General features: G+C 42.4%; 1 protein-coding gene across 1 annotated transcript in view; it reads right to left on the bottom strand.

Moving 5' to 3' along the window:
• Window positions 1-25,276, bottom strand: part of MAN2B2 (mannosidase alpha class 2B member 2) — a 369,901-nt gene that overhangs the window by 211,877 nt on the left and 132,748 nt on the right. Inside the window, exons 7-8 of the mRNA XM_069203167.1 lie at window positions 12,941-13,139; window positions 10,826-11,016 (exon numbers count right to left, since the gene is read on the bottom strand). Coding sequence (XP_069059268.1) covers window positions 10,826-11,016; window positions 12,941-13,139 — 390 coding nt within the window. The remainder of the gene's footprint in view (window positions 1-10,825; window positions 11,017-12,940; window positions 13,140-25,276) is intronic.

Raw genomic sequence — 25,276 nt, 5'->3', positions numbered from 1 at the left:
ATTAAGCACAAACATAATTACTTCACATGCATCGTAACACCTTTTGATGCTGGACACAGCATCAGGAATTAAATAAAGGTCACCTAAGTGCACGGGTACAGCTATGTAAAGCAAGCATACACTGCACCGTGCTGCATCAGGATTTTAGTCATAAATTAATTGTGTATATATATATTTTTTTAAATCACACATTGCTCTGGCAGTGTTTAGATACTGCTGCTCACTCAAGCTAAACTAACCTCAACTCGTGACGCTAATTAAGGCATTTTTAAATCTGGAGTTAGCCAAGACCTTTTGATTTTACTAAAATATGTATAATATACTTACATATAGGAACTTTCAGCTGCCTCTCGTCATCCATTTGTCTTTTGTTGTGCTATTCACATTTTGCTTCTGCCCACTACAGCATATAAGATGGGTGTAATATGTGCCTATACTGACATTTGTTTTATATTATTATTAGTATAACATGTTATGCTGTTATTCTTATGGCTTGCCTGTTTTAGTTCTTTTGTATTTATAAGTTCTATGTTCCATGTGACATCAATAAGTTCTATGTTCCATGTGATGTCAGCGCCCTCGGGTTCTGGAGCTTTGTGGGTGGACAGTTGGTTTTGGCTCTGGACCTCAGAGGGTGTTGATGACAGTCGTGGATTCAATAATAAAGTTACAACTTAAACTTATTCTGGATTTGTGAAGAGAAGTTCCTTCTTTTGTCTACTGCCACCACCTTGCTACATTTTGGTACCAGGAGTGGGGTGACGTTTGAATTGGATCCACCGACCAGGAACCTAACGCGAACACATCGAGGTGAATATGTGCCAGTACAGACATCGTCTTCAAAAGTGGTGTCATCAATAACTCTTCACGAGGTGAGCTAAAAAAATTTTGGGAGCGGCAACCGCGCTCTTCAAGTCGTTGCGGCATTTGCGCTCGAGCTACACTAAAAAAGAATCTGTGCGCGAAGCACACGAGCCCGTCGTACGCTGTTAGACGCCCGTGTCGCTTAGCAACTGTGTACTTCGCTGACACTTCGAAAGGAAATATCTTCAGGGTGCGGAGTTCACGAGCGTGTTACATAGCAGTCCATCAGAGATCGGATCTTCACTGTTTGGAGCTGTTTGTTTACGCACTGCTACATTTTACGGAGACGCACTGATTTGACTTGCAACATCTTATTTTTTGGAATCGTCAGTCTCGTTGGCCACACTCATCCATGAACTGGTGCAGCATACACAGACTGCACACAAGGAAACTGTGAAACATAAACTTTATTTCAACACGTGGAGGGGTTTAGCACAGCTTGAATCTTTGTTTCTTACCTTCACACTATTCAGCAATTTCCTTTGTATTTTTCTGTATATATAGTAATCTCATTTCTGGGCATGTAAACTAACCAGCTGGTGGTGCAACCTCCTCCTTTCCTTCAAAAAAATGGGAGGCCTGAAATAAAGTGGAGCGAATGGCTAAGGATTTTTGAGAATTACCTATCAGCGATTGATGCCATGGGGTATCCACCAGCTAGGAAACTAGCTCTTCTTTTTAACCATCTTGGGACTGCTGGTCAACGTGTTTTCGACAACTTACCGACTATCATACCACCAGTGGGTGAGGATACTGTTTGGGACGTCTACATAGAGGGAAAGGAGAGGATCAAAAAACAATACTCAGATGACTCAAATGTTCTGCTTGAGAGGTTTAATTTTGCTATGTACCGACAGACTGCGGATGAGTCTGTTGATTAATATTTAGCCAATCTACGGGTGTTAGCAGCGAAGTGTGATTTTGGGAATATAGTAGACACGTACATAAGAGATCAATTTGTCTTCTACTGTCATTCAAAGAAAATACAAGAACGTCTTTTAGCTTGTCGTAATCCTACTTTGGATGAAGTCGTGGACTTAGCGAAGGCTATCGAGAGATCTATAGTCACATCTAGAGTAGTGAGTGGACAAGGGGGTGTGTGTGTGCAAAATGAACAAATGAATGTTGGTCATTTAAGTGATGAAACGGGAATAAATTATGTTAAAGAAAGATCATTTAAACAGAAGAAAACTTATTCAGAATCAGTTAAGTCTTGTTACCGTTGTGGTTCTCATAACCATTTGGGAAACAACTCTGCTTGTCCTGCAATAGGAAAGAGGTGTTTGAAGTGCAAAAAAATTGGTCATTTCCAAGCAGTCTGTAGACAAACAGGCTATAATGTAAGTTCTGGGGGAAAAGTGAGAATCAGTAATGTGTACACGCCTGACACAAATGAATTGGCCCTTTGTTCAAATAGATTATCTAACATGGTTCTCACAGTAGACTCTTCAAGTGATAATAGTTATGATGCTGAACACATCAAGGGTCCATTATGCAAAGCTCTCATAGGCTCTAAGAAAGTTTTGGTTATGGTTGATTCTGGAGCACCAGTTACTATTTTAGGTGACAAAACTTTCTTTCAATTGTGGGAAAATACACAAGTTTTGGAAAATGCAGACATTGCACCTAAAGCGTTTGGGGATCAAGATATTGATTTGTTAGTTTTTTTCCATGCTCCTTTAAAGATTCTAGGAAGATCTGTGAATACTAAAGTTTATATAGCTGTGAAAGGGAGAAACATTGTAGGATGGAAAGACCTGGCGCGTTTGGGGATTGTGTTATGTCCCGGCCAAGAAACTCCCATAATTTTAGGTCAATGGTCGCACAACCTTGAAGGTAATTCAATCTTGCATGTCAACAATGCAGTTCCTGAACATTACATTTCTAAATTTCCAGAGATTTTTGCTGACAAGGTGGGGACTGTTAAGGGTTTTGAACACACCATTAGACTTAAGGATGGAGTGATTCCAGTTTCACATAAGATTAGACCGGTCCCTCTGTCTATCAGAGATCAGCTTAAAGTCTTGCTTGCTAAGTTGGTTTCGGACAATATCATTGCTCCAACGAATGCCTTTGAGTGGGTTTCTCCAATTGTCGTCACAAAAAAAAAAAAATGGCGACCTTAGGTTATGTGTCGATTTGAGGTCACTTAATAAGAACATTTTGGTAGATTGTCATCCGCTACCCCACATACAGGAATTGATAACCACTTTAGGGAATTCTAAATTCTTTTCAACTATAGACTTACATTCAGTTTACCACCAAATTCCTCTTAGCGAAGACTCCCAAGAGTTAACTACGTTTATTACCCCGTATGGAGCTTTTAAATTTCTCAGATTGCCTTTCGGATTAGCTTCGGCAGCAAGCGTTTTTCAGAAATTACTGGATACGTTACTCGGTCAATTGAAGGATGTTTGTGCCTTTCAGGATGACATTTTAGTCCACACTGAAACCATTGAAAGGCATCATGAAGTGCTAAATAAAGTATTTAGCATTCTTCAAAGTTATGGCTTAACTATTAAAACTGAGAAATGCAAATTTTTGGTTGACAGTGTGGATTATCTCGGTCATTCTATTTCAGCCGAAGGCATTAAGCCTAAAATGTGTAATTTGGAAGCCATAAAGAAGGCTCCTCCTCCGTCCAACAAAGATGAGCTACGTTCTTTTTTAGGACTATGTGAGTATTATTCAAGGTTTGTGAGTGGTTTCGCGCTATTGGTACAACCCCTAAGATCCTTGCTTAAAAAGGGAAGTAAATATGTTTGGAATAAACAGTTAGATGATACATTTGAGCACATCAAACAAGTGGTGTTGTCTACGCCCACTTTGAAATCTTTCATACCCGCTGCTAAATCGTTTATTACAGTTGATGCTAGTCTTAAAGGGTTAGGAGCCGTTTTTGGGCAACGGCAACATGATCAAGAACATTCAGTCGCATTTGCTTCTAGAACTCTCTCTCAAGCTGAGAGTAATTACAGCACTATCGAAAGAGAAGCATTGGCTTGTGTTTGGGCTGTCCAAAAGTTTAGGACATACATATGGGGAACTCAGTTTGACATCTACACTGATCACAAACCTCTAGTGTATTTAATGAGTGTCAATGGTTTGGGTAAAGCATCTGCCCGCCTTGTGCGCTTGTTATCCAAATTACAGGAATATAATCTTGAGGTAAAATATATTCAAGGTGGAAAAAATGTAAGAGCAGATTGTCTATCCAGACTTCCTCTACCACATTGTACTGACACAAGTGAGGATCAAGACACAGAATGTGTAGTTGGTGTTTTAGATATTGTCTCTGCATCAGATGGTTTATTTACACAGGAAGAATGGAAATTAGCCATGTCTAATGACAACATACTATCTCAAGTCCTACATTACATTAGACATGGTTGGCCTAATAACAAAAAATACTGTGGTGAGATGAATACTTACAAACAGTTAGCTATGGAACTATCCTGTGAAAATGGATTCTGTATGAGAGGTTCCGTCTGTGTACCACCGAATGACTTAAGATCAAGACTAATTAAAATTGCACATGAAGGTCACCTAGGTGTTTCTGCCACTTGTAAAATATTGAAAGAAAAATATTGGTGGCCCAATATTGATAAACAAGTGGCAGACTTTATTGATTTGTGTCCAACGTGTGTAGTGTCAGATAAACACTGGAAAGGTAGTGTTAAACCGTTATACAATGTTCCTTTGCCATTCAAACCATGGGAAAGAATTTCCTTGGATTTTTCTGGACCTTTTCATACGCTGTCAAAAGACATGAAATATCTAATTGTGGCAATAGACTATTTCTCTAAATGGATTTATTTTGCATTTGTTGAGAATGCTGATACTGACACTGCCATAAAATTCTTGTCAAATTTGTTTGCTTTGGAAGGTGCTCCCTCGGAGATTGTCACCGATAATGGGGCACACTTCACTTCTAAGAAAATTAGAAGCTTCATGGAAAAGTTTAATATTCATCAGATACAGGTTGCCTTATACAGTCCAGCTTCTAATGGCTTGGTAGAGAGAGCCAATAGAATTTTAAAAGAAGGAATCCAAACTGCTTTAGCTAATAATTATAACGTTCATGACTTTCTCAAAGAGAAAATTTGGGCCTATTTGAATACACCACATTCCACCACAGGAGTTTCTCCTTTTGCTCTTCTTAGAGGGAGAGAATCGAGATCTAAGCTTGTGCCAGTGTGGATGGCTGACTCCTTATCAGACAAATTAGGTAAAAGTGATATAACATTGAATGAATTAAGGAGCCGAGTTTTAAAGAAACAAATGAGCCAAAAACATTACTATGACTTCAGGAACAAGGTTAAAGAAACTAGATTAAATGTTAATGATTGGGTGTTAATTAAAAAACCTCAGAGGGTCTCTAAAGGAGAATCAAAATATTCGCTACCAGTCAAAGTAATGAGAGTAACAAAAGCATCTGTTTTATTGGACGGGAGAGGGTGGTGGAACAGAAATTGTGTTATCCCTATTTCTGTCAGGCAAGCAGAAATTTTTAACGAAGTCTATGCTAACAGACAGATAGACTTCTCAGGTCATTCCTGGTTTGACGAGGTTCCAAAGTCCTCTCATACATGTTTAACCGAGTCAAGTCAGGTGGGAAATAATAGAAACGGACTACAAACTAATGCACCGATTATCACATGTGAGAATGAGCTAGAAATACAACCAATCCAGGATGAGATCGTTTTGCCTAACAATGTTGCATGCAGCAGGAATATTCCTAACACATCAAGTTCCATGTGTACTCGCAGTAATAGAGTTATTAAGATGCCTTCCAGGTTTAATGATTTTGTGTTGAAATAGTTTAGTGGTAATATATTACTTCCTTATTTTGTTTGTTGTTGTAAAAGGGGAAGATGATGTAAAATGTGCCTATACTGACATTTGTTTTATATTATTATTAGTATAACATGTTATGCTGTTATTCTTATGGCTTGCCTCTTTTAGTTCTTTTGTATTTATAAGTTCTATGTTCCATGTGACATCAATAAGTTCTATGTTCCATGTGATGTCAGCGCCCTCGGGTTCTGGAGCTTTGTGGGTGGACAGTTGGTTTTGGCTCTGGACCTCAGAGGGTGTTGATGACAGTCGTGGATTCAATAATAAAGTTACAACTTAAACTTATTCTGGATTTGTGAAGAGAAGTTCCTTCTTTTGTCTACTGCCACCACCTTGCTACAATGGGGCATGTTGACCTGTGCCCATGTCTGACCTAGTACCCAGATCAAGGTTATGGCAGGTATTGGCTGATATGGGAATTCCTAACGACCTGCTGGCCATTATAATAAGGCTTCATAGGGACAACTCTCCCCAAGTGCATTGTGATCCAACAGGCAAGATGATGGACCCTTTCTCTGTGGATCGAGGTGTAAGGCAGGGCTGCGTCCATGCCCCAAGCCTCTTTACACTGTATGTTAATGATCTGATTTTTTTCCTGAATCATTGTGATGGGGATGCCCCTTGCCTGGCCAGCATTAAGACCCCGGCTTTAATTTCTGTGGATGATACCCTTTTAATATCGAAATCACCCATGGGCCTTCAGAAAATCCTGTGCCATTTTGAGAGTTTTTGTTGTCAGAGGGGACTAGAGATTAATGTGGCTAAAACGAAGTATATGGTTTTAAATCACTGTAATTCTACCAGACCCAATCCTAACCTTACTGGGGTCTCCTTGGAACGTGTACATACTTTTGCCTACCGTGGATTGACTCTCAGAGGAACATCTAGATTGGTGTAGCCATATAAAAAAACGTAAGCTCAAATTAATGAAATCCATTGGGGCATTACTCAGAGCACAAGGAAGCTCCCAATTCCGTCCAATTTCCACTACAGTCCAAATTTATAAGCAGCAACCTTTGGGAGTAGCCCTTTATGGGGCTGAACTCTGGGGGCGCAAGAACGTGACTAAATTGCAGGCTACTGAGAACCAATTCCTATGCCAACTATTAGGGCTCCCAACTAGTAGCCCAACTATTACTCCATTGCTACCGCTTAGGCTTGATGTGGCACTTAAGCCAATTATGGATGGGGAGGGTATTAGGCCAATCCTTTATAGGAGGTGTATCTGGGCTACCCCTGACTTACATACTTAATGCGATGGGCTTAAATAAGTCCTTGGTACCTTAGGTTTCAGTGGTATCCCCTGGATCAGGTACATCAGAGATAATTTGATAAAGATGGGATGTTTAGACCTGTGGACCAATCTGGAGGCAGATTCCGAGCCTGGTACATCCACTCTGAAAAGGGAGGTGTTGGCTGTACAAACCCAGTGAAATCTTGGCTCTTTCTACCCATGGTACCCTGACTGATCACTTTCTTCAGCTGAAAGACGATTTTAAATTAGAACACTTTTTAGATGAAATCGAACCACACCCCTAGCAAGAAAGCTGTATTTGCAGTTTAGATACAGTACATTACCGATTGCAACTTTTACTGCCAAATGGGTAAGTAGGACGTCCACACACAGGAGTGCTTGTCCCTCCTGTGGTGCTGAAAAGGAAACAGAAGGGTATTTTGTTTTTCTGTCCGGCATATCTAAAGAGAAGGAGAAAGTGGATAGTCCCTGCTGGCTGGCTTTTCGGTGTTAGAGAACACCAAGTAGCCCACGTTTTTGCTGTTTTTAGCTTTATGCTACATATATGGAGGATCAGACAAAGGGTGTGTAAATAGAGGGTAGCCATCTGGAATTTAACGCAACAGGTGTTAGGTAGTACATGCCTTTAAAATGTTGTTTTATTACGACAGAGGACGTTTGTGTGCACCGATTCTGCATCTGTTTTTATTATGTATTTGTTGGATGTTATTGTGTTATTACATATTATTTATGTGCTTGATTGCATGTTTAATGAGATTTTATCTTGCTTTTATGGGACATTGCTGAAATAAAGCTTATGAATTGATGGGGCAGTGAGTCAGCCTACTTAGGCCGCTGGCTAACTTCATACTGAGTGACAGCATTTTTCTCTCCCACAAGGAGCACATCCGCACACAAGTTAGTTCCCCTCGGTGGCAGTGTTGTTACTTTATAATTACACTTTAGTGTTGTCTTTGTGTTTAGAGCCTGCACTGATAGTCGGATGCTTCTGATGCACATTCCATATTTTTCAGATCCCATCTCCTGCTGTTGTAAATTCCTTTTGGAGCGTTTTGCTTTTCTGACTGTTGCTATTTCACAGCATACCAGATTGTGTTCATTTGAAACTGTTCTGTATTAAGTTATTCTCTTTTTACTTTTTTCTTTATCTCTGATTTTCTATCTTTTTTCTTTTTCTTGCCTTTTTTCTTTCTTGTAGTTTTTTTACTTCTTCCCCCTTTTCTCCAGTTGTCTTTCATTCTTGTTCTTTCTCTTTCCTTCTTTTTCTCTTTCTTTCACCATCTTTCACTCCTGTTTGCTTTTATCCCTTTTTCCTTCTTTCCCTCTCTCTATCTTACCTTCTCCTTATTTCTTTCTTTCCTTGTCTTTCTTGCCTTTTCTTCCTTCTTTCTTTCTCTCATTGCCCTTCTTTTTTTACTTTCACTTCCCTTCCTTTCTTCTTTCCTTCTTGCAAGAGGCTTTCAACCAGTGACAGACTGTTTGAATTTTTAAGTAGTTCCCCTTCAGTGTCAGTGTCAGTGTAATATGTGTGTGTTGTTCTGAGGTCACAAAACCATATTTCCTGTAGCAAAAGGTTTTTTTCCAGATTGTTGAGGGCCCGAAATATAAAGTTTTTCAAAAACCATGACAAAACAAGACAAGAATTACCAGAAGGTTGGCAGCCAGAGCCTGACCTATTAGCTTTGCCAATGCTTTTTTAATCTCTGTTCCTTCTTTTCAACTGGGCTAGCCTATCATTAGACAGTGTATTGTTCAGTTAGCACTCACCAAATACTAGACAGATGTGAATACATCCTACTCATTTATTTTTGCTTGCTTTAGCCACCACATAACTTGGTTAGCAGCTGCCTATTGATATGGGCTTATCCACTACACTTCACTTCTTTAGTTTTAAACCTTGTTCTCCGTCCATTTCATGTCTGTAGACTCAGCGCATTCCAACTAGCCAGTACCGACATAGATGATTAACTTACTACCATACAACATCTTGTTCAATACACTCTTTTTCAAGACCGAACACTAATTATCTGGTATGTTCCCTTCACTCATTTTGTGTTCATACTGTACTTGCCGCATACTGCAACATTTTGTTAATAAAACAATTTTTCAGGTTACTCCATCACCACACAACATATCCATACTTGTAGTTTACTCTCAGGGATGCATCACCAATGTCTTCCTATTTCCCTACTTTTTCCAGAATATAGTCGTCACCAGTTAATTAAACTACTTAATTAATTGGCGGGTATCTCTACACCTTCTCGGTCACCTTGCAAAATTGTAGAGGGCATTGATGAATCGTTTCTCCCCCTTTACTTTAATCTTTTGTCATCACACGTTATGAAACACTTAACTGATGGGATCTTTATTGTCATAAACTAACATTCCCAGGACATTCACCGTTTTCCTCTCTATATGAAATAATTTCTCCTACACAAAATTCTTGTCTCATGCTAATAATATGGAATGTAACTTGTGCTCTCATTATAACTCTGCAGACCTGAGAAAGTTGTTTAATACAAAACACTGGTTGTCTGTATTCAATGTAACTGACAACCGCGCTGGGTTCCTAGCGTAACGCCCAGCAACTATATGGTTCCGTAGTCTGCGCGACAATGGGACCGCACAGCTGCGGACAGAAGTAGAGTTGCACATAAAATACATTTTGGAAAGAAGACCAAGAAGTACATGTATGCAAAAGGCTTGATCGCCCGAGGCCTGGTTAAGCAAGCCCTACTTCCTCCAGTGACTGAGGCAATAAAAAACTCACTGGAAGATCCAACATTCCACAGGACTGATCCTCTTCCAGAAGCTAGCCGGCTAGACGTTTCCTTGTGGATTCCAGGAACAATCTGAACAGGATCATTTGCAAATAAAATTCAATAGAAATTGATTCTGTCCCACTGATCAAATCTGCTGCTTTGAGCAACCTATGGCTTGTGGTTTCCTATTTCAAAAAGGGCACAGTGATAATGCAGAGCTCCATGGTCCTAATTTCAACTTACTAAACATTGACACATTTTGTATCTAGTTCACCACTATGATTGGCATGGTCTTGTAGTGCTGTAGGTGGGTCCGAATGCAGAAGGATCTCACAACAATGTGCTTAAGAGTATTAGCCATTAGTTACTGTTGCATTTGGCTTTTAGGCCAAGCATAGTGCTGTTTAGCATAAGAAGGGTATTTTTGAGAGTTTTCATGATGCAGAAGGTTTTACCTTTAGTAACGAATTGCCTTAAGCCCCCCTCAATGTGGACCTCGTAAGTGCTGAAGTATTTCATGAATGCATTTTCATAATGAGCTTACAAAGCTTATTGGTTTTAGCAAATGTAAGTAAACATTAGGTGGTAAAAGGCATTGGTTGTCTCCATTTTTTTTAAAGATTCCCAGGAGGAGAAAACTTAGAATTTTCTTCGAAGAGCACAGGCTTATCCACTTCGGCAGAGATGGACATTCCCAGTGGGGGAAGTGGGCAGCAGCCTCATAAGCAAAATTTTAAGCAACCGCACTAATTTATTTATTCACTTACAAATTAAACACTTGGGTATCAGACATTCTACTTAGCAAAAAACATCCTATCAAACAAGAACAGCTGTTTATTGTTAACGATCACAATGATGTTAATTTAATCAACAACATAAGAAATAGACTGGAACATGCTAGGATTTGAACTTGAGACACTGAGATCAACCACAGATCCCTGCACTGGATGTATTTGCCCACTAATCCATTAGGACCAGGCGTCACGGTTACAGCCTCTCTTAAAGTCACAACTATGCAGAACCATAAACTTTCACCTGCTCTTATACAAACAATTAACAATTAGGTTGAGCAAACGTAATACATCACCTCTGAGACTTGCCAGCGAAGGTTGCGGAGCTGCTCTAGTGCCCACATTTTGCACAAAGAACCCGATGGGTACTTCAGAAGGTGCTGCGCAAATGCCGACTCTCCTGCATACAGAAGTGCGCTTGCTCTTCGTGCGACTCCCTTTAGCACGTTGCGCGATGCATAGAATCCAGTCCATGCCTGAAAAGGCTCTTGAAGGGAACACAGAAGATCAAGCAGCTGAAGCTCTAAAGTTTTGCTAAACCTAGTATAACACACATTTTATTTAATATAACACCAAATTAAGTTTGATTTACGTTCAAATACTAACTTTATGCTGCAAAGCCTGCTATTTCCAAGAGGGGATTACCTTGATTTTATTCCTCCTACAAGGTTATTGTCATCAAGTAATCTAAAGTATTTTCTTCCAAAGAATTGCTGTCTAAATTATTTGATTTTGTAAGTCCATCATTCCAGTTCGTGGACTGTGGCTTCAATTACCTCCTTGAATGATTTAGCGTTCAAGAAGCACTCACAACAATAACATTTTATATGTCCTTAAGTGTACATGTTGTACAATTAAACATAAGTATCAACAGTTGCAGTTGCTATTTTTCTGTAGAAAATATTTTCCTCTCCATGGTGAAACTCCAATTTTGGTGATATCCCTAATCATTTTTACCTGCAAAAGCATTTACTCTTGCCTTGGAGCAGTGTTTACCTCCTCCCCTTTACAGGATGTAAATGGGACAAAGAAAGATATGGGAGTACTTACAGGCTAACACATTTTAAGGTACTCACAAACAAAGAATACCATTTCCTGCTTTGCAGGTTGAAGTATGACAAATTTAATAGCACTAATACCAACACCTATATGATACCATACTTGGATAAGCCTAAATGTATTCTTAAATTAATAACATGTAATTTGGATTATTTTGTTTATGTCTAGTTTGTCCATGCAATAAGCAATACATTGGGAGTACCATGCATCAGGTAAAAAAACAAACAGTGTTGGAACAAATGTCTGCCATCAATCAAAACAATATCCACTACTGAGTTGCTGTTCACTTCAATGACATGCAAGAGAGAAAAAGAGACATTATAAGGTTTTTTGCCATTGCCAGTATTTTATTAAATAAGAGATATAACAATTATGAGTTGTTACCAGGATGACTGGACTGCAAGTATATTATTGCGCTAGAAACTAAGGTTCCTAGAGGTCTGAATATAGAAGAGGAGTTAAATATTAGAATACCTAATATCAAATGTGCTATATGCTTTGCATATTCAGGATTGATTCACTTTATCTCAGCATGTTATCTGACATTTACAATATGTTGTTATTGTTCTGTGTGCGTATATGTATATATATATATATATACATATATATATATATATATATATATATATATATATATATATTTCATAGTTACTCACTGAGAAAAAAACAAAACTTTAATGTAACATTATAGTTAGGTGAAATGTTCAGTAACCTAACATTTTAAACCCCAAAAAACACAGAAATTCACCAGTTATAGTTATCGCAAGTAACAAAAACTTGTGCCCTAAGGTAACTATAACTTGCACCCCGCCATGCACAGTTTTCTCATGAATAATTGGAATGCCAATGTTGCTGTGATATTATCAATGATGTCATGAAAGATGTAATGAGTGATGTAATATGTGGGGTAATTAGCCGTGCATGGAGAGGGCGCGAGTAATTGTTACCTTAGAGCACAAGTTATAGTTACTTGAGATAACTATAACTGGTGAAGTTCTGTGTTTTTTTTAGTTTAAAACATTATGTTGTTACTGAACATTTCACCGAACTAAAACGTTACTTAAATCTTTGAATTTTTTTGTGAATGTTTAGTTTTTTTTCTTTTAACAAAGTAACATTTTGTTACTGTACGTAAAGGCATTTACATAGTCATCAGCTGCTCTTGACAAACTAGAGAATGGCTTTAATCTGACATGTCACATGAATGGATAAAGAGCAGAACATTCATAGATATTAGTGTATCTGCTGAGAATGTAAAAAAGCATCATAAAGCACAGGCATGCGTTACTGTGGAGTTCATGATGTCCAGTGTACAGAAATTTTCCAGGACATTAAGCAATCAGTCTACATACCTGTGGAATATGGAAGAAAATCTTGATCATTCCGTACATCCCAAGTGAGGTTTTCTCTAGAAAGTGCCAAAAAGTAGTCACTGAGGGTGGCATACTGCACTGTCACACCGTACTCCTCAGCATGCTCATTTATGTAGTCAAGCAGCAGATCCATGTTTTTAAACTGAACTGATGAGTTGAAGAACTGCTTGTCACAGCCCTAGAAATTAAAACAAATGATAAATCAAAGCAAGAATCAAAGAAAACTAACAACTTGAAATGTAGCTTACACAAATATATTTTGTAAACAATTCTGCCTTAAAAATACAAATTCTCAGATCATGTTGTTAGAAATCTCCATATTTCCACATTTATGAATTATAAAAGATCGGAGCTACACCCACTGCAATTCCATATCTATTACAGTCTAAAAGATGTGGCTCCCAAAACGAGAAGCATCTCGACAACTGCAATTTTCTAGTAAATCTGTTAATTAAATGTGGTACTTCTGTAATTCACAGGTCAGAGGGTATGTAGTAAGTACACTTGTCTCAAATGCAAAAGTGGAGCTTCCTCACAAAAGAATGAACAAATCTTAGCTCACTAGCTCTCCCCGAGTTGCACTGTTATAATTTTCAGCCCCAAGTTCCACCCTGTTCACCATCATGTGGTCCTTATAGAAGCAAGTCTGAGTAGAGGAGTCGGCTTGATATGTTTTCTAGATACACAGAAATAGGTTTTCTAGACCCCCAGCACCTAGGACTTAGTCAATGTGTCAATCTGAATAAGAAAACTATATTTACTGCAACCACTTCTCAACCCACTCAACATTATTTGAGTGAGATGTGTTTCAGGTAAGGATCAATTCTAGGAGACATTACAGAGATAGTTGGTGGAATCCCCAAACCCTCTTTCATTAGAGAGCTACACACTCAATAACAACAGAACATAAGGGATACATTTTACATATGTATTAAATTCAAAATCCTAGCTTAGTGCTCATGATATGAATTATAACCATAATGAAGGAAAATAAAATGTCAGCAGAAATTTTCATCAAAATCTTAAATAAGAGGAACCACTCTAAACATGGCTGCAGTGATAAATCTATAGCAATTTTCCAGCATATTTTTCGGTCTACAAAAAGCACAAAATATTTTAGTAGTCCTTGGCATTGAGGAGAACTATTTTGTGCGTGGATGTGCTCTTCGTGAAAGGGTAGCATTCCGTAACGTACACTGAAGTAAGCCAATGACTGAAGGGGGGTGCCCCATAATACATGCTGCATTGGGAGGAAGGAAAATGTGAACAGCTTAAAAACAGATTAGTGGATGAAGTCTGGCTGAAGAGTCCTATAACTATGTTATACATATACTTTTAGTAAAATCATAATGTCTTGGATAACACCAGACCTAAAAAGGCCAATTGTACTGCATTGGCTGCCATCCTGTTTGCTAATGCTTTTTTGTAATGTTTTTGTCGATCATAATTACAACTTGGTAAGAAGCACTGAAAAGATATGTAAAAATGATGGCTTTCACACGCAGATTCAGAGGGTTGTATAAATAGATAGACAAACAGACAGAAAGCGAGGCTGATAGGTAGCCAGCCAGATAGACAGGTTGACGCCAGCTAGATAGATAGGTAACCATCCTGATACATAGACAGATAGATAGATAGATAGATAGATAGATAGATAGATAGATAGATAGATAGAAAACGATGGATAGCCAGGTAGATAGACAGACAAGCAGATAGGCAGGTATACAGACAGGTAGATAGAAAGATGGATAAGCGGTTTAATAGACAGGTAGAAAGACAATTAGAAAGATAGACCGACAGGCAGCTAGGTAGACAGACAGAAAGGGTTGCAAAGATAGATAAAGAGATAGATATATAGATAGACAGACGGATAGATAGAAATGGAATAAACAGCAAAGCGAAAAATTAGTAACATAAAAGTAAAATTTTTGTATAAGCACAAAGTACAAGAGCACAGGAAGGAATCTAGAAAGTCATACAAGCAGAACATACAGACTAAACTGGAAGCAAAGTAGAAGGCCATACAAGCAGAACATACAGACTAAATTGGTTTACAAATATAACTCCGTCCTCAATTAAAATACATACCAGCATGACATACAGGACAGGAGTGGAGTTAGAAATGCATTTCTTGCGTGTAGACTATAAGATAAATGACAAATTCATGAAGAACAGTTTCAAATGGGCACAATTTGTATGTTGTGAAATAGCAGAAGTCAGATAAAAAGGCCACTCCAAGAGGAATTTACAACAGCAGCAGGAGGAGACTGGATCTGATAAAGCTGGAATGTCCTCTGCGATCGACATGGCATGCTAGTAGAAAGCATCGTGCTATCTCACTAGGCTCCGAACACAAAGGCAACACCAAAGTTGAGGCAAAGCCCTCAAGAGAACTATCTTGTGTGCAATCTTTTTCTTGTGAAAGAGTAAACTTGAAGTTATCCAGTGGCTGAAATGGGCTAACCCCCTGACACATGCTGCATGCCATATTGGATGGAACTCGGAAGAGGTTGATCTCTGAATGCTATTGAGCCAACTTACAATTGTATGCGTTGATAGTACAACATGTTGCTCATGCTGTAGTGCACCTTACCACATGGCCACCATCAAGCGGGTCCTGGTATTCTTTCTCTACTCCGTGACACAGCTGCGGTAACCAGGATGGGAAGGACAAGGACAACTGACCACCAGGCGACATCTCATAACCTTGCCACACCCTCAACGTCAGCATCGGCACTGGGCACACAGGAGCAACATGCACACATTGCATCATTGGAAGACAAATTGGACGCTGTACTGATAGCAACTGAACAGTCCAGATCCTAATTAAAATACAAAATTAACACAGTAGTGTCAGATCTCAGCTTACTACGTGCAGACCACAGGAAGCTTGCAACCAAAGTAACAGCGACTGACCAAGCAATCGACACACTAAAACCAATAGTTTAAACCATGACCTCCTCATTACAAACTCTCTCAGATCAAGTGCGCATCCTGGAAATGCATGTCAAAGATGCAGAGGGGAGATCCCACAGGAACAATGTCCGTGTGGTTGGTTTCCCAAGAGGAGTTGAGGGACGTCATGCAATGGCATTTTCTAGAATCCGGCCTGCGTGGACTGCTCCCAGCGGAAGCCTTATCACACTACTTCTCCATTGAGAAAGCCCATTGGGTCCCAACACGAGGACCTCTGCCTGGATCAAACCCTTGCTCCATGGTGATTCGATTTTTGCACTTTCGAGATCGAGATGCGGTACTATGGGAAACATGGCTGCTTTCTGAGGTGCGCTTTGACAATGCCAAAATAATTTTCTTTCCGGACTACACACTTACGGTACAGATACAGCAGGGTTCTTTTCTCGTCGTCAAGCGCAGGCTCTGTGAGCTAGATCTCTAATACTCACTGTTGTTCCCGGCATTTCCCTAGAAGATACTTGGAAATGCCTAGAGAAAACTGTCCTTGATGGACAAAAACCCTCTACCCCAAAACAACAACATGGGTGACACAGAACCTGCCAGAAAACACAATGCTCCTCACAGGCTGCCCCAGATCTTGAACAAAAGTTTGCAGAGCACCACCGGGCACTGAAGGAGGCTGCTGCCACTGCTCCACTTCAGAACTGGAGAGACCACAATTGTCACCCCACAAACAGCAGACACTGCCCACCACATGCAGTTAGGTCCCACCTAGCTCTTTTATACAGATGTTTACTGACAACCAGACAATAACTCATTCACTTCTTCATTGGCAAGGACACGCGATCATCAGGTATGTGACTATCTCTGTACACTTTTGATAACGACTGAATCCAAACGTACCAGACACGTCTAGGTGGATGAGGAACCGTCAGAACTCACCTAAGACAACCAGGTTGGTCCTCCGGAGCACGTACTACATCAACTGAGACTAAAGTCCTCGCAGCCACCTTTTTCTTTCCCCCTTAATGTTATCCCTTTAATAGGTCCGGTCGGTCACTGGTTATTATGCTATGCCCTCTTGGTATTCAACATGTTAATGTTTGCATGTTTTGTTTTCTCCCTTGTATGTTCCTTATTGCTGCACTGCACACAAACCAAACTTGCAGATTTCCACATAGCTCACACATCTGTTACTCCTATCTTGTCTCCCTCAATGCCTTCCATTGAGGTGTCCTGGCCTAACAAGATATGGTATCATGACTCCCACTAAAGTACTGACCTGGAATGTGTGCAGTGTTCACACCCCCAGTAGCTGCTATGCAATATGCTCCAATCTCCGGCGGCATGCCATCCACATCGCTCTGCTGCAAGAATCGCACCTGACAACCTCAGGAACTAACAGGCTTAGACGGTGCTGATGCGGCCAGATTTATTCCACTAAGTACCCTTCCTACGCTCGCAGGGCCCTGATATGGATTTGTGCCGGGGTCCTGTTCGCGGTAGAGGACATGGTAACAGACTTAGAGGGCAGACATGTCTTCGTGAAGTGCCAATTAAACGCCTCCCATGTACTCATTGGCAGCATCTATGCTTCAAGCACTGACCAAACTTCCTTTTTAAAATAACTATCAGGAATGCTATCTCGTTAGGGGGCATACCTTGGATTTTGGGGCAGGGCGAACCTTCAATAGTGTTAGATGTGGCGATGTATTGCTCCTTTTCCCCTCTATCCCGTACATCATCAAAATTCAATGCTCACTCCTGGGGCCTACTTGACTTTGGGCTCACACGTAATATCTCTACCAGAGTTTATTCCTTTTATTCAGCCCCACACGGACTGCACTTACATATCAACAGACTACTCTGCACCACCAACCTGGCACAATATGTAACACAAACCGACTATCTGGGCCCTATGCACTCGGATCACAATCCTCAGTAGCTTCAACTGGACTGGAACCCTGATCCCGCGCCAGTACCCACATGGCAGCTACAACCGGCGGCACTTGAGGACCACACGTTCCGAGAGTCAGTTGAGCAAACAATAGTTGATTACTTTGAACATAATGAGGGTTCCGTGGATACACCCTCCATGGAGTGGAACGCCTTTAAGGTGACCCTTTGTGATCATAGCATGGAGTTTACATGGAACATACATAGGCTAATGGAAGGGGAGGTAACAACAGTGGAACAGCGACTACTTCGTCTGGATTATGACAAAGTGCATGGCCCTAACAACCATCCAGCACTTGTTGCAGCCTAAAAGGAACACACAGTACTCCTAGAAAAACTACGCTGTCTGAATTATGCGGCACACTCGGCCAAGACACATGCCACAGCTGATAGGACTGGTTCCCTTTAAGCCTGGTTAATACAACAGGATAGTCCCCAGGGCCCCACAGAAGCATTACGTACTAAAGAGGACATACTACTCTAAACCCAACAAGAAATTCATGACGAGCTGCATGATCATTACACCGCCTTATATCACACTCAGAGGGAGATCTCCCGAGCCACTATATTTTCATTTCTATCAGAACTATCCTTACCTCAGGCTACACTGGACCAACGATTAGTATGACTAATGGGCTACCATCGGAATTTTACAAGGCATATGCCCCATAACTAGCGCCCACCTGCTCAATCTTTATGAGTAAGTGTTAGATGCAGCACATCTCCCTGTCACAATACAAGACGCTTTTCTCATCTACCTACCGAAACCACATAAGGACCCAACACATCTTAACTCATATAGGCCACTAGCGCTCCTGAAGTCTGATTACAAAATATTAGCTACGATCATAGCAGATAGACTGGCACTGTTAGTCCCCATCTTGGTTTACAAGGACCAAACCGGATTTGTGCCCTCCCGCACTACATCACTAAATCTAAAATGCTTTTTTTTGGCTCCTAAAGCCTCAGGCTAACTGCCTCGTTCTTGACCTGGAAAAAGGCATTCGATTCACTGGAATGGTCCTTTTCACTCCAGGTCTGACAAGGATGGGACTAGGCACCCGCTTCCTGAACATGGTATGTCTATTATACACTTCACAAACAGCCAGGTTACGAACAGGGCCTCTAATTTCCACACCTATCAATATCAAAAGAGACACACAACAAGGATGTCCCGTGTCCCCACTCCTCTTCACCCTAGCTGTGGAGCCCCTAGCTATAGCTTTTCGCACATGAGTACATGTGTGGGGAAAACCAGTGGGTGACGGCACATATGTGGTGTCCCTTTATGCGGACGACCTCCTTATTTAGCTATGCGACCTATCACATATCCCCACAACCATCACCATCACCCTCAATACCTTTACGACACTGTCTCCGGGTTAACTGGTCCAAATCCTGGCTTTTTCTGTTTTGGACAAAGACACCTAACCTAAGCCAACTCTATGCTGGCCACTCTCTTGTCTGGCAACCAGGTACTTTCAGATATCTTGGAATCCAGGTCTATTATACAGATGACGATCTACTAGATGGCTAATTAATAATTAATACACACTGCAACCTCTCTGAAACCACAAATAACCTGGAAGACTCTCCCTTTGTATGTAACAGGCTGAGTGGCCCTCTTAAAAATGGTCGCACTACCATGTCTGCTGGATTTTTCTACGAACCTCCCTCTAGATGTCTCAGCCTCATTCTTTTGCTCTTTAGAGCGCACAATCCCAGATTTTATATGGCATAGTTCCCGCTGTAGGGTGGCACTCACCAAGCTATACAGAGCCACGGATAAGGGCGGACTGGCCTGTCCTAATTTTGAACTATACTATCTTGCTGCCCAACTGCAATTGGTGTCTCGTTGGCTAGCTGCTCGGAACCCAACTGACACGGTCACGTTGACCTCTCCTTGGAAACTTCCTGACTTACTTTGCTTATTCCATTCATGTGCTAAACATCCCATATTCAAAGCCCCGCTATTAGACGCAGCGAACTGCTGCTTCAGAAGACATCTTTATCTCACCAGAAAGATGATTCCCTGTGAACCAGCCATTGCCCTGCTGTGGACACCACGCGGGCCCCACACTACATAGTCAGCTGGACTGATTCTCTGGCACACTGCAGGAATTCACACTCTAGGGGACCTTTATGATAATCGCACTCTCCTCCCATACGATGCCTCATGAGAGGAACATGGTTTATCAGTGGGTTTCTATTACACTGATCCATCACAAGCACGTTGAGACAGATGTGGGGGGTGGAGTAGCCCAAGAGACTCCTACACACATGACGCTGCAGTATTTACACATGTTCGGCACTGGTAGACATTTAGTGAATTGACTGGCAGACTCCCTAAGACATCACACCTCCCCACCACTCACACTGCTCCGTGACCGATATGAAACCACTCAGGGCACACCATCCACAGACAAGCAATGGTCCAACTTACTTGAAGGCCCATTGAAAGTACCACGCAACACCAGACTCCGTCTTATCCTGAATTATATTCTCCACTGTGCCTAACACCTGCTAAAATCAATCACTACTTTCATCGAAAGGACGCAGTCTTTCCTCACTGCCATCTTTTGGATGCAAACTGTTGCACATGTTGTGGTCTTGCCCTAATTTACGGAACTACTGGACAGAGGTGATGCAGCGACTGTTGCATTGTGTGGGTCGCACAGTCCCCTCTACATGGGAAACTTGCATACTAGGACTATTCCATGAAGCCAAAACCAATCGTGTCACCTCTAGATTTCTAGACCTAGGTCTCGTACTGGCCAAAAGACTAATCACTCATAGATGGAAACTACCTGATGCACTGTGCTACAAGGCCTGGTCGCGATCAATGACAGTTTCAGCACAAGCAGAGAGCATTGCCCTCTGTTGTGAAAACACCCTGGGCCGCCACAAATACCCCATGGCCACTAGTTGGAATGCAACACTGGCCGACTCGCACACACCCATCACTGATATGCTTCTACATGGATTCAAACTATCACCAGACAATGTGATAGATACAGGAGACCATTCGTCCCGCTTCATTAACAGCTGATCCGATGCCAGAATTTGTAAAAATGAAACTGCATAACACAACACGGTCCGACTCTTTAGTAGTCAGTTACTACTTCAAAATCCTGGGAATGAGATCTGCCAAACACCCCTTTATTCCACTAAACAGATCTTATAATAACACTTTTAAACAGCTGAAAACAGCACCCTAATAACTCTATCTATTGGTTACGTTTTATCCCCAACCTGATTAACTCTGTTAATGTTTTATTGCAAAATAACAGAATTGTTTTTTTTTTATGCATATAGCAAAACTACAAACACCATTATTTAAGCAACTGTGTTTAAATTAGTTTGATTTTGACCCTGCAAGTTTAAATTAACACTAAGCAGATTATACTATATCACAGCATCCCATCTACAGCATATTACTTACATCGCCACACCATAAATTGTCCCAACTACCATACTGAATAAACTGTAGATAATTTCCATACAAGAAACAACCTGCAAAGTGGGGAGAAGACATGCAAGATGGCTGACTAGAAGGTCCCTCGCGAGCTCCTGTGCATACAAAAAGAATCCTGCTTTAATTCGGCCATATACTCAACCATCCACACCTGTTTGTGGCCCCTGCTTCTAGTCTACACGAAAGGGGCTTTTCTCTACCCCCATTTGTAACTTGCTCAGCCGCCCACGTCACTAGGGTGGCGGTCTGGGGCCCGTGAGGGCTGGCTGAGGGAGCGGATGGGAAAGCGCATGTAAGGAGGTCGGCGACAGGAGGCCGGAGAGCTGCGCCTGCTCTGAGGGGATCCCGTGGGCTCTGAGATCCCATCCCAGACTTGTCGGACAGCGCAGCTGAGGAAGCCTGGTGGGCGGCTGGCTGTGTGAGTGGCCGGCCCTCTCCCTCCCATGTCCGACCGCCATTTTATTTCCTGAGGCCTTTGCAGGAGCAATTGGTCAGAGATCCGGTGCTGCGGCCTGGGAGCGGTTTGACCTGGTGCACCCTCAGACTCTTTACCCCTCCTGCTCCAGGACCCCGGTGGAGCAGTGGCTTTCCGAGGGACGGTGGCCGAGGACATGGAGGAACTCCCCAAAAGGGGGAGCCCCTGATGAGGAGACCAGAGGGGGCTACCTACCCTGGAGGGTGTGGGGGGGGGGGAGGTGTCCCTTGCCTCGGATCAGAGTGAGGGGGACCCGGTACGCTGCTTGCTGGGTGAGTGTGCAGCCCTCCAATGGGCACAGCCGTCCTTCCTTTCCCTGAGGCTCGAAGCGTTTTGGAGCAGCCTGTGTCTGAGAGACCGGGTGCTACAGCCCAGAGGCTGTCTGCCTTAGTGCACCTCCACTCTATTTCCTCCTCCTGCTTTGAGGACCTAGTGGAGCAGCAATCACGGAATCTGGATGGCAGCGAGTGGAGATGGCCCTCTTGAATTTCCATGAGGGAACCCCGCAGATGAGGGAACTCTGACAATGGGTTTCCCTGGGGGGGGGAGGGGGGCAGGAGGGGGCTTACAGGATCGCTACCTGCCCACTAAACTTCCACAGATCCCTGAGTATGTGACTGACCCTCCCAGGGGCCCTTTCATTTCCTTTTTTCAGTACCTGGTCAGACACCAACTATTGGAGATTGGTGAGGAAGTAGTGATCCTGAACACAAGGTGGTAGGTGCAAGACACTGACCAGGCCACCCCACTAGAAGCTCGGAGCTGCAGGGTGTCTACGGGGCTGGCAGAGCCTTTTCTCTAAACAGTGGGTCCGCGCTCTGGAGCCTGCCCTCCATAGGGAACCATTGTCCTCATCATGGGTGAAAAGAAACATTTAAAAACTGCCCAGACAAATAAAATTAACAACAACACCCACTCGATGCCGCCAGCTGACCAGGACGGGGAACCTCGCGGCGCTGCGGTCCCCTCCATCGATGCTGCGACCCAAACCCCTTCGCTGTTGGATTTAATGAAGGCGATCCAAAGTTCTAAAACCGAAGTGGTGACCAAAATTGAGGAGGTGGCGATAGACATTACCCTTCTCCAGGCAGATCTATGGAAGGTTTCGGAGACGGTGACCATGGCGAAGCAAACCAAGGAACTACATCAGGAGATTCACACTTTGCGCACCACTATCATATCACTTCAGAAACTTAAAACATGTCTGGATGAATGCGTGGAAGATGCCGAGGGCAGATCTAGAAAGAATAACCTCTGCTTTGTGGGGTTTTCTGAGAAGGTGGAGGGTCCCTCTGTCGAACTGTTCCTGGAAAAATGGGTATCCACAGTCCTCAACCCCAAGCGACTCTCAAAATTGTATTACATCTAACGGGCCCACAGAGCCTTAGTGCCAGCCCCAAAACCAGGTGCGCCCCCACAAGCTATAATAGCTTAGTTCTTGAATTTCTGAGCTCGAAACTCTATATTGCAAAGTACGAGAGCCTGCGACCCGCAGATTACAAGGGTGCGCCTAAAGCCATCTTCCCTGATTACACACAGCGAGTGCAGGAACAACAAAAACTTTTCTGTCAGTCAGGAAGCGACCTCAGGGACTCAATCTGCAATACAGTCTCCTCTTTCCAGCGGAACTTTGGCTCCAATATAAAGACTCAACGAAGTTTATCTTTCCCCCTTCGGAAGCGAGAGATTGGTTGGATACGTTGACCCAGACTTCTGAAGGGCCCCCATCCAGAGACTTGCCTCGGCGGCGCTGCCCATCAGCCCACTCAAATCGTTCAGGAAAAAAGAAAAAGAGGACTGTTTCTGACTCCCCCCGCACTTGAAAATCATAGTGTGCCCGGATGGAACACTCTAAACTGAGGATATAATCCCGGACTCGAGGGACTTGTACCAGGGGTCTCAAAATCTCTCGGGGTCACCTAGTGAGGGATCTGGAGCAGAATGAACACTGAACTTCATGATGGTACCAGGATATTGCCTACATTACTTTGGTGGCAGGTGGGGTCTGGGTGTTACATAATGAATTATAACAAAGTTTTCATTGATCTCAAGGATAGTTGGGTTATTTTATTCTTGAAGAAATATTTATCTTGTTCTTTGACTACTACAATGGGAAGCTTTTGATGAGAGTTGTGAAGGAGGTGGAGGGAACTTGAGGTCTTTCCCCCTCGCTACCCTGTCTCTTGCCCGCAACTCTAGCAAAGCAGGCGACATTATTGATTTTATGTTTTGATCTGCAACAAGTTATTGCTTTGGGGAATGGGGCGGTTGTTCTCTTCCCCCTTCCATGGTCACTTTGGGGGGGGGGGGGGTGGATGTAGCGCTTCTGCCCATGGGGAGGGGGAAGTTGGGTATTTCTGAAAGAGTTGTTAGACAGTATGTGTTCGGTATGTTATTCTTTGCTCCTGTGTACCATCACAGCGTCCACTGTCAACGTAACACCCTCCCGAATCATAGAGGGTTTCCATTTGCATATCTGAGAAGGGTAGAAAACTACGGTAAACCTATTACATTGTTTTTATGGTTGTACACATGGTTAAGTTAATGACATGGAATGCTCGTAGTATTACATAAGAGGAGGAGGGTATATGCATATTTGAAATGTTAGAAGGTTTCCATTTTCTTTCTGCAAGAAACCCATATCTGGGATAACAGTATAAAATCCCTTCATAAATGCTGTACAGGACAACTTTATGCTATGTTCTTTTCCGGGTATGCCCAGGGGGTTCTAATTCGGGTGGCCCCTGGTGTCCCCTTTCTACACCGCCACCATGTCGTGGACCCCGAGGGACGTTCTATCATTCTTTATGGTACTTTAGATGGCAGAGACCTCTGCTTTATTAACATTTATGCTCCTAACACTGACTCCCCAGAATTCTATATCACTGTAACTCAGGCTGCTGCTCCGTATTTAAGGGCGGAGGTGATTATGGCCGGAGATTACAGCTGTGTCCTGGAGGGCAGTAGAGATCGGCATCCCCCATGACAACACACCAAACCCCATATAGTGGAGGTTATACATGATCTTATGCGTGAGTCACATTTATGTGACCTCTGACGGGTCTGGAACCCCAAAGATCAGCAATTCTCAACTTATACCCCAGCTACAGATACACACAATAGGTTGGATTATGGCCTCATTTCTGATTCCTTGACGCCTTGGGTCACTCATATCTCCTATTTACCTCGGTACTTGTCAGATCACTCCCCGGTCCTCTTTAACCTGGGACGGTTCGAGAGCAGGCCCAAGATCCCACTTTGGAGGCTTTGGTCGGAAGCCCTCACTAACCCACCCTTTGCAAACATGCTTAGAGAAGCCCTAGTTTTCTATTTCAAGAAAAAGCCCTTGACTGGATCACCTCCTTCCTCTCCGGCAGAACCCAGAGAGTCCTCCTCCCTCCCTTCCGACCAGAAGCCACCAACATCATCTGCGGCGTCCCCCAGGGCTCATCCCTCAGCCCGACGCTGTTCAACATCTACATGGCCCCCCTCG

This window comes from Pleurodeles waltl, chromosome 1_2 (genome assembly GCF_031143425.1).
Source record: "Pleurodeles waltl isolate 20211129_DDA chromosome 1_2, aPleWal1.hap1.20221129, whole genome shotgun sequence".
Taxonomy (NCBI): Eukaryota; Metazoa; Chordata; class Amphibia; order Caudata; family Salamandridae; genus Pleurodeles; species Pleurodeles waltl.
The sequence above is the reverse complement of the archived record's forward strand: the minus strand, read 5'-3'. Positions and strand labels throughout refer to the sequence as shown.